At 37.3% G+C, this 10,490-nt stretch overlaps 1 protein-coding gene across 1 annotated transcript; it reads left to right on the forward strand.

Annotated features, from left to right (window-relative positions):
• The first annotated feature begins 3,491 nt into the window (after positions 1-3,491).
• rps19 (ribosomal protein S19) lies at positions 3,492-8,239 on the forward strand. Its single transcript, XM_084089344.1, has 6 exons — positions 3,492-3,551; positions 4,234-4,310; positions 4,434-4,534; positions 6,758-6,941; positions 7,305-7,359; positions 8,182-8,239. Exons 2-6 carry the CDS (start codon positions 4,234-4,236, stop codon positions 8,206-8,208), a joined length of 444 nt encoding a protein of 147 aa, XP_083945470.1. The 5' UTR covers positions 3,492-3,551; the 3' UTR covers positions 8,209-8,239.
• Positions 8,240-10,490: the final 2,251 nt, after the last annotated feature.

The following is a 10,490-nucleotide window of genomic DNA, read 5'->3' on the forward strand; positions in this document are numbered from 1 at the left end:
TCTATTGTCACCTGCACATTGATGCTATGGATTTACTTCCTATTAACATAGTCTCCTTCATTGACTGAAGGAGCTTTAATGGGAATGTGGGTTCCATCAATGCACCCAATCACAATTGGGAACCCTGAAATTGAAAGTTATATAATTAGAAACATTTAAAATTATTGTGACTGTATACAGTATGGATAGATTAAGTAGTGCTATGTAACTAAAATGGTCTGTCATAGAATATCATAGAACGGACAAACCCGCCACTCTGTGGTATTCCTCTTTAATGACCCTCAGTGGTTTATGGCCAGGGAACTACACAAAAGTGTGTAGGAACCGTTTGAGTGCAATGCATAGGCCTACTGTATGAACAGCCCTACACACAGTTGCCTTTCCCACATGCTCTGCATCGCCTATTGTAGGCTATACAAAAAACTCCCCGTCGCAAAAAAGCGAAGGTCAATGCACAAAATGTGCTCCGTGTTAAGCGCTAATCCGCGATGTGTCACGTTTGCTATATATGGTTTCAAAATCTTCTTAAATAAATTAACGATTCTTTTGAAAAACGGTAACGCTCCCGCATATTCATTTGGATACGAAAACACATCGATACGTGGTCGTATCACCCTCTCACGGCGGAAAAGATTTCGTATTATCTGTGCTTCCACATCCACTGGATCGTCTTCAAAAGGGCCCGCCATGCTCTGTCACCTCTCTGAAACAAACAAACCCTGGAACATAACCTGCTCCGGAGCAGGTTAAGTTCAGAGAGTGAGTTGCTATGACTACTAACATACCCTGAAAGTTACCTCCGTTTTTGGAACCGAAAGTTGAGGTTATCCGCTTACTTACTCTTAAACATACCCGGGTATGTCACATAACCTGCTTTCTGGAATACCCCCCTGCTAGCCTCCATTTTGTTTGACAATACTTTAAATGTCAACAAGAAGTGACTTCACCCAACATCACTTAGAGCACCTTTAAACTATAGTTAACTACATTAATTAACATACTATTAATAAACTGCACTTCTACAGCATTGTTAATATTCATTTTAATATTTAGGCTATTAATAGCCTACATTATTGAAATCAAAAGTTGTATTTGTTAACATAGGGCCTAGTTAATGCAGAGGAGAGGAAGAGAAAGGGAAAAGGAGAGATCTGGGCACGGGAGGCCCATCTAAGATTATCTCGTCCCAGGCCCAGGCAAGACTGTCAGCTGGCCTGAGTCATAGTTAAGGATTGCTCTTCATTGGTTCATGATTAGTTCATATATTAACTAATCATGAGTTCATGTTGAAGTAATAATTCACGTATTAGTACATGATTATTCATGCCCTGTTATTGTAAAGTGTTACTACTTTCTGTTACAAAGCAGGGCATTGATACTGTAGAGGACACTACATCATGGCATATCAGGCATTTTAGAGACACAACAAGAGAACAGGGAAATAAATTATAAATCAATATTCTTGTGAAAATATTCCTAATTATTACTCCCATTATTACACGCCTTTTTCCATTACATGTTGCCCCAAGAACACATTAATATGCAAATTAGTTATAGTGTATAGATGCATTGCATAGAATGGGAATGGCATTTATGGCCATGTTGGCCATGTTTACACACATTTAGCATAAAGTAAAATGGTAAATCAAATAATTCATTATGTATTTCATAACATGGTTGTGAATCATCTTTATTCAAAGTTTGGATAAAAAAAAGCTTGAAACCTAAAAATTGATTGGTGAATAAAGAAAAAATAAACACATTGTTTTTGCCTGTTCATGTCGTTTAATTTTCTTAATAAATGGATCCTGCATGGTGTCCTCTACAGAGGACATAGCATAACATAGGAATAAAATATAATTTTTTCAAAAATGTCTTTATTCAATTTCTTATGCTCCAAACAATCTAATGACCTGAAAAAAGAAGAAGAAGAAAAATCACAAAAAGTTATTTTACACCCTTTTTGAGCACTTGAGTGTTTGTAGACATTTAAGATTTTGTTGTGTCGACCTTGATTTATTGCAATTTTCAGGCGTTCATTTTTTTCAAATTTAGAAAATAAACATGGTTGCTCTCCTCACAAATCAACTGTTTCTTCAGTTCTTCACTGGCATGTCTCTTAGGTGTTGGGGATCTTTGAGTATACATTCAGCACAGGTAAAATACTTAAGTATACTGTTCAAATCAGAATCTCAAAGACTTTTACTTAAATTGTATTGGAATTGGTAACTTATGAGTTGTGACTTTGAAATGAAGTCATTTTCATTGTAAGGTATCTGTACTTTTAATGAAATATGGTTTTCAGCTACTCTTTACACCTCTGTTCAGTACTATACTATGACATTGCTGTGAAAACCCCTTTTTGAATGAGCATTGTTAGCTTCTATTTCACTGCATGAAATGTGTAAAAAACCTTTTACTGGTCTGTTGAAAATCAAAGGCTATATGTTCAGCTACCGAAATGTCGAAGAAAGTCAGTTTGTTTACAAACAGCTGAAAAAGAAAAATTATATGCATTCAAATGTATTTTGATAATGAAAACCACTCTTATACACTTCAACTCATGTTAGTTTGTAAAAAAAAATAGCTAAAAAGTCACATTTGTTAATTTGCATTGTCATAATCACTGCGTACACACGCTGAAAATCAATGTATCAAGCATTTTTGAATGTGGCTGAGTATTAAGATAGATTTAGCACAATGATGGATTCATAAAGAACAGAAATAAAAATAAATTCAAATTTGGATCAAATTTGTGGACAGAAGCGAATTTCACTCACTTCATAAGTTTAAGATGGTGAAAAATGGTCTATGTATTTTATTTTCCTTGAAGGTTTTAATAAGGGAAAGTTGAGATGAATTTTCTGACTGCATGACTGACCTTATAGAAATAAATATATATATATATATATATTTTTTTTTAACAAAAGCAAAATGACCAGGGCCGCGTTTCTCAAAAGAAAAAGTTCTCAAAAGCTGATCGTAGAACAATTGCCACCAATGGTCTCTACGACCAACTTAGGCTTATGATGCTTTTGGGAAATGCAGCCCTGATAAGTTATCCCTAAAAATTATTCTGTGGGTCCTGCTTCAACGATTACTGACATGCCTAGGCCTACTGTTTCCCCCCCTTGACTAATATAATACTTGCCATCCCAGTGTGACTCTCTCTGTTATAGAACATTTATGTTGATTTTTTATTAAATGTTTTGACAAAATGTTTGTCTCAAATTTAAGTGTAGGCCTACTTTGTAGGTGGAAATGGAAACCAAAAGCTTTTAAACACTGCTTTTATGAGCTTTTATGTTTATGTATGTGTGCCCACTGAACACATAGTCTTTTATACTATATTACACTAAAATGTTATACTTAAATATACGTTTTTTTTTTGTTTGTTTACAAAACATTCTTACTAGACCCCAAAATTTGCACAGGCCCTGACTCTCTCACTGCACCATGTTCAAATCTCGCGATAACAAACGCGACCAGCCCCTGTTAACACGCCTAGGAAACCCTGCACGTCCCTCTTCGTTTTGCTGTCCACAAGCAAGGTAAATCATACTCCGTATCTTCCTAGGTTATAAAGTGACTTTTACCCATTTGTGTCACTAGTTTGATCCTATATCCAACTTGTAATGTAGCAGTAATCATATTAACACCGAATCTCAATAAAATGACGCTGAAACGAGACTCGTAGTTTTAAAAGAAATTGAAATTAGATCGCATGCTAAGAATCCCCGGTGTTCCAATGGCTGCGCCCATGCAGTCGTATTGAGGCCTGGTCTACTCAGTGTGCATTACTTTACTTAACTGCGTTAAAAATACCGCGAGTTAATAGTAATAAAAGCATAGTTGTTACATGGTCTAAAACACTGGTCGTATAATTTATTTGCTAGTCAATAGAGCTGGTTTGTGTACATTTTTTTTCCTCTTCGGTGTTAACGTGGTCGTTAGCCGTGTTGCTAACGCCGTTTCAAACACCCAACTAACGTTACACTCAAAACCGAACACTTAAGCTTACAATTATATTTAGGCTATTAATAATAATGAGTGGTGTTCTGTCTCTGCAATAGACCCCACTATCCGTAGACTTTCTTACATGTGTAGCTCATATTAGTGTTAGCTAATAGCTAGCTAATCGTTTTACATGCGACTTGCTCTTGTTAAAGGAAACTGTAAATTAGGCCTAACAGTTATATGTGACTTAAATTTAGTATTGATTATGATTTTCAGATGCCAGGCGGTGGTGTTACAGTGAAAGACGTCAACCAGCAGGAGTTTGTCCGTGCGCTGGCAGCCTTCCTCAAGAAGTCAGTTTAACTGTGTTCAGTGTTGATTGTAGTCATGTCCATAAGTTTTTGTTCGAGACTCCCTTTTGGGGTTGTGTATGTAAGTTATACTTTAGTTTATTTTGTAGCCTGTTGTTTTGACAGGTCGGGGAAGCTGAAAGTGCCAGACTGGGTTGATATTGTTAAGCTGGCCAAGCATAAAGAGCTAGCTCCCTGCGATGAGAACTGGTTCTACGTCAGAGCTGGTGAGTGTGCCATTTCTTTTACAAGAGCTCTTGGACATGCATACAATTTAAAAAGATGCTCAACTCAGATACTGGAGAACAAGTATGTTGGCTTTGCCTTCGTTAACTTTAGCCATGTACCACACTTAACCTTTCTTCAATATGCATTTTTTTATTAAAAGTCATGTAAGTATCTTCATTTGTCAAGTCAGTGTAATTTTAGCTTTTATATTCAGTTATTCTGTACCAAGCATCAAGTATCATTATTGGCAATAGACACATGATTGGTATCCATGTGTTGTCAATACCAATAAAGTTCAATGTTTGTTTATCATTTTAATATGCAGTAATATGCTATTGAATACTTCAGACTGTCCAAATCTGATTTTTGTACATATCCGATCAGATTTAGCAGTGTGAACAGCAAAAAAATCTAATTAAATCCGTTCCAAGCTACATTCATATGTGGTTTGAAATCCTATTCAAATCGCATTTCTGGAAATATGTTTCTGTCTGACCGCTCTTATCGGATTCCGCATGGTTTTTTGACCCTCACACCACATAAAACGTAAATGTCAAACGTTGTTATAGGAAACAAGCTGAAAGTCGCTGCTTGAAACTAGTCTGTATTCCAAAGTGCCAGATGAGCAGAAAATGACAATATAAGGGGGAGGCATGTTTGTAAACCGACGGAGACGACAGTCCGGGAAAAAGCCGTTGCATACCAGCCTACGGTTCTGCTGCTGCCTCATAAGACACAGTAGACTAGCGAGGTGGCTACACATTGTCATGTTGTAAAATTTCTAGCAACGTCGTTACAATAGAAACCAATGCAGATATTCCGTAAAACGAAAGCTGCATGGACACATAAATCGGATCTGAACAGTTGTGATACACAGTGTGGACATCAATCATTTTAGATCAGATTCCAATCGGATTTGGACTGACAAGTGTGTCAGTCTTAGAAATGTTAAATATGAACCAACTGCTTAAATACAGTGGAAAGTGTTTCTAAACTATACATTGTTTCAAATTCTTAGTGTGATGTGAATGGTTCAGAAATAAATTAGAAGCAGTGGTGTGTATAAAACAATATAACAGACAGATAGAAATATAAGTCTGTCGTGATTGGTTAATCATCTGATTGTGGTTATTTGATCCAATCGCAATTATTTGAGATGACCGCAATAATTGTGCAGTTTAAACTTCAATCACATTTTGCCAAAGATTATAAAAACTGTTGAAAATATAATCAAATGCTTGCCTTCATATCAGGGCAATTCCACGCAAAACTGTCACATCCATAACGCCAACTAAATACAATGGCATTGTGTTGGCGTTATGGATGTGACAGTTTTGCGTGGAATTGCCCATCAAATAAAGGTTTGTGGTTTAATCAGACTAATATTGTATTATATAAATATTTTCACAGCATTAATGCTACTCGGCACATAAGTTGCAGGTTTACATTTATATGTTAAGATGTGTGTTTTGAGCAATGAAGGCATTGAACTGCTTGTCCAGCTTTTCGGTATGCAAATTTTAGCAGTAAGAGAGGAGACTTTTTTTCTTTTTTCTTTTTTTTTCTCTAGAGATTTTGCATGGAGATCATTTATGCTGTTATGGTCGCGGCTTGCATTGTGTGAGAGGAATTGCGAGCAGAGTACGTTATTATCAGGGTTCGCTGTGCAGTACAGTCGTACTGTTCTAGCTGCTTTGACGCGACTAATGTTAAGCTCACGACCTCCCGAGTGTCTGAACTCGCACAGTCTAAGTTCGTCTTTAGTGTGGTTAACTTTGTTTTGCTGTTTTGTGGTCGATGATCCATTTGAATGCTTTGTGCTGTAAGCACAAATGTCATGTTTTTCAAATGATGACAAAGTTTAGTGGCTTTTTAATGTCTACTCTGAGAATCTGGTGGAAAACAATGGATGGTAAAAGCAAGCGATTGTGTCAGGATTGGGCTCTATTATTAATGACCTTGTCCTGTTAATGTGTCAGCAGTTTCTGGTGTGTGCTGAGAAACTGATTAGACTTTCTGAAACAAGCAAAGATTTGACTCACTGTATATTTAAGAGCTGAGTTTGAGTAGTTGGATACTGATATTAGAGATTTTATGCTGTGGGCGTTGCATTTTTGCTGCGAGTTTGAATTGACTTGCATTTGGTGGTTTCTTGGCATGTTGCCTTTTATTGTCCTTCATTGCCCTGAAGAAATCTCTTCTGACCCTCTGTCCTCTCTCAGCCTCTACAGTGCGTCACCTGTACCTTCGTGGAGGTGTTGGCGTGGGCTCTATGACCAAGATCTACGGTGGGCGTAAGAGGAATGGCGTGTGCCCCTCTCACTTCAGCGTGGGTTCTAAGAACGTGGCCCGTAAAGTGCTCCAGGCCCTTGAGGGCCTTAAGATGGTGGAGAAAGACCCCAATGGGTGAGTAGACTGCAGACTTGCCTTTGATTATATATGATCTATATATGCACTAAGCCCAAGCCAAATTTTCCTAATGGGGCAATGGAGTATATTGTATATCAGTGGTGTCCAGTCCTGCTCCTTGAGGGCCACTGTCCTGCAGAGTTTGGCTCCAACCCCAATTAAACATCTGTACCAGCTAATCATTACTAGGCATGCCAGAAACTTCTAGGCAGGTGTGTTGAGGCAAATTGGAGCCAAACTGAGGCACACTGTCCCTCAAAGAAGGTTCTGACACACCTGATCTATGTTGTTATTGTGATAAAAAATCCATGGTTATATTGTGGTTTTTCCAACTAATTCTCAATTGTTTCCATTTCCCAGTGGGCGTAGACTGACCCCTCAGGGGACCAGAGACCTGGACAGAATTGCTGGGCAGGTAAGAAGCAGCTTATTGTATTACTGTATTTGTCAACTTGAACATTTGTGTGTAAAAAAAAGAAAAGAAAAAAGTGGATTAAAAAATCACTATTGATTTAGTCAAGTCAGGCTTCTGAAATTAGTTAGATACTGTACAACAGATGGTGGTTCTCAGAATTCACATGAATTAAAGGAATTAAAAAATTAAAATGTTACTTTTAAATTTTAAAATTAAAATGTTACAGGTACTGAATGTGATTAACCTATTTTCACTTAAAAGGCCTTACAATTAAGTTTTGACTGCAGTAGCTTTGATTTAATGTGGACACAGTACTATCTTCAAAAAGGAAATGCATGCACATCCCCTCCAAAGCCTTCGCTTGCGTTTCGCCACTCTGTTGGTCCTCTGCTTTCCCTGCGAGCTACCGCTGTGCGCCAATCCGATGCTGGAGGAAGTAAACAAGCCGATTGAATTTCATGCTCGCTGGGCTGCCGTATGGCGGCATTTTATTCTGCCTGATCCCCTTAATGAGCTGAATTCAGATGAGTTAACGTGATTTTCTTGTGTTGTGCTTGCCTTGGCTGTGTTTTCTGCACTGACTCTTTCCAGGGCACTGTTGATATGATTGGCTTCTCATTGGTGGCATGAGCAAAAACAATGTCAGTATAGATCCCAATGTTTTTCTTAATCTCCTGGCAACCAGAACCTGAATGGCTCCTAAATCTTTCTCCACTGTTGATTTGTTTCTCACGGATTTTGGTTCGACAGGGTGCAGGAAATAACCAGACTGATGTGACGATGTTTCTTAATCCTGATCTTTTTCTTCTTTATCTGTTGCAGGTTGCTACTGCAAGCAAGAAATCTTGAAGTGTAAAATAAACTTTTTTGAGAAACCAAACACTGTGTCTAGTGTCTTGTTTTGTTTTTCCTTCAGGGACAAAAGCTGAAAAATGTAATAGACATTGTCTTAATGTTCTGTAAAAAAAAAATTCCTCCCCTCCATCTATAGGTTAACTTGATGTTCCTTTTGTTTTCAGTTTTTGTCATTTTGCATTAATTCATTCTGAGGTGCTTCAGGCAAATTGCTTGCATCTTCCTAGAGTCTGATGAACAGTAAGGCTGGATTTGTGTTACTTGGCATAGATGCTGATTGATTTACTCATTAAGACAAGTGTCTTTATTTCCCTTCTGCTGGTTTTGGCAGAGGAATTTGGAGCAGTTAATGGATAAATGCATGGCAGTGGAACCGCTGTGTGTTGAGCTGAACTGTGTGGTTGCTGCATGGTTACAGTGCCATCATGTGGGCTTGTATGATATAAAGTCCATTTGGTTTGTGTTGGCAGCCAGAGTTCTCTCCACTACCTGGATCATGTTTTGTTTCCATTTTTCAAATGATGAAACCTGTTGTATGAACTTGTTCTTTGATTATTAAACTTCCATAATATGGAGGAGAAAAATTATGGAAGTCAATGGGGTCCAACTGTTTGATTACTGACATTCTTCATAATATCTTGTGTTCAGCAGAAGAAAGAAATTCATACAGGTTTGGAACAACTTGAGGGTTGTACTTGGGTAAACTATCCCTTTTAAGTTTGTTTGTTTAGGTTATCTAACACAATGGTTCTCAACAGTTTGGCCATGGGACCTACATTCACCTATAGTCTTAAGCTGTGACCCCAAATTTTATTTTATTTATTCTTGATTCAATATCATTTCACGTGTGTATATAGCCTACTATACATATATGAATGCAGTTTGCCTTTTTAGCACTATTTTTTTACTTTACTTGGGTTAAATTCAGTATTTCTTGCATTAATATTCACTTGTGTGTGCCTATATAAGAGTGTTGAACTTTTTTTAAGTATATTATTTGAAATATTTAGTGTTTGATCATGTCTACATGCAAAACCTAAAAATAAGCAAGCAGCTATGACCTGCCTTATTCTATTGAGCAACTAGACTAGTAGATACATGTATATTTATTAAAGATATAGGCACCTACTGTGTAAACTATGGCATTACAAATGAAAATTATTATTTTTCTGGCCACAAAATGACTCTAATTTTCCTTTGCATTGGAATTTAAAAACCTTTTCTCCATTTTAACCTAAAATACTACTGTTGTAATCTAAGTAATACAAAAAATTAGAAGAAAATAAGTTGTCATTAATGGACCATAATTATTGCACAAATAGAATTTAGAACCAAAAGATCTCAAAATATGAAATAAATATTATTGAACTAAAATATAGAACATTTAATAAAAAAAATAGTGTATGGTCACATTTGACCACCTATGAGTGTGATCAATAAGGAAGGAATACCTGAGGGTTATATACAAGAAAAACAATATTAATGTTGCTTCTCCATCACTCTCCAGCATAAAGTGATAGGCCTACTGTAAATGTCTTTGACGTAATAATCAATGCACACTATGATGCAATGTTTACCAAAAATTGCTGCATAGCCTATTAAATTAAATGTATTGTCAGCGCTGGTTTGTTTGGAACTAATGAGAGCTCCGTGAACCACGTGACCGTGTGTCGACGACGCCGGCGAGATCAAAGCATGTTTTTTTTCAATGGCTCTGGCTTCAACTGAGGCGCTACAGGCTACAATCTGTCGTGCCACATTAAGTGTGCCAAAACGGTATTTATTGTTTGAATTTCGTATCAAAACTTACAAAAACTGAAAGCTGAGACTTTGTTTCATACCAAAAGCAGGGTTGGCAACTTGGCGTGAGATTTACTTTGGCAGAATGAGCGTGAGACAGAACCTGAAAACGCGTGTCTCACGCCAAATGCGTGAGAGTTGGGAACCCTTGTAATAAAGCCAGGTCGCTGGGTCGAGCAGCTAAATGGATGGCTTAATGTAAACAAATTGCTGCTCTATAAGGCTAGATGACAATCATGTGTGCCTCTCTGCTAAAAGCAGACATGCTATTTTGAATTAAGCTAACGACATGCAGCGGAAAAGACTCTTTGTAATGGGGACGACAACATATCGCCAATAAAGTAATATTGTACAGTTAGTGGCTCATGGCTGGATAAGAACGGCAAATATAAATTCACCAGTGGCAAAAACTTGGGTTGGACTCTAGTTTTAGGCTAATTACGGTTAATGAACGCCAGAGGGCAGCAAATATCAAG

Source organism: Abramis brama, assembly GCF_963993115.1.
Source record: "Abramis brama genome assembly, chromosome: 17".
NCBI classification, from domain to species: domain Eukaryota; kingdom Metazoa; phylum Chordata; class Actinopteri; order Cypriniformes; family Leuciscidae; genus Abramis; species Abramis brama.

Bases quoted from the DNA above. Each gene is read 5' to 3' on its own strand.
- rps19 (XM_084089344.1), top strand. From the start codon at position 4,234: ATGCCAGGCGGTGGTGTTACAGTGAAAGACGTCAACCAGCAGGAGTTT. The intron at 4,535-6,757 runs GTGAGTGTGCCA...GTCCTCTCTCAG, and splicing joins CTGGTTCTACGTCAGAGCTG to CCTCTACAGTGCGTCACCTG. The intron at 7,360-8,181 runs GTAAGAAGCAGC...TATCTGTTGCAG, and splicing joins TGGACAGAATTGCTGGGCAG to GTTGCTACTGCAAGCAAGAA.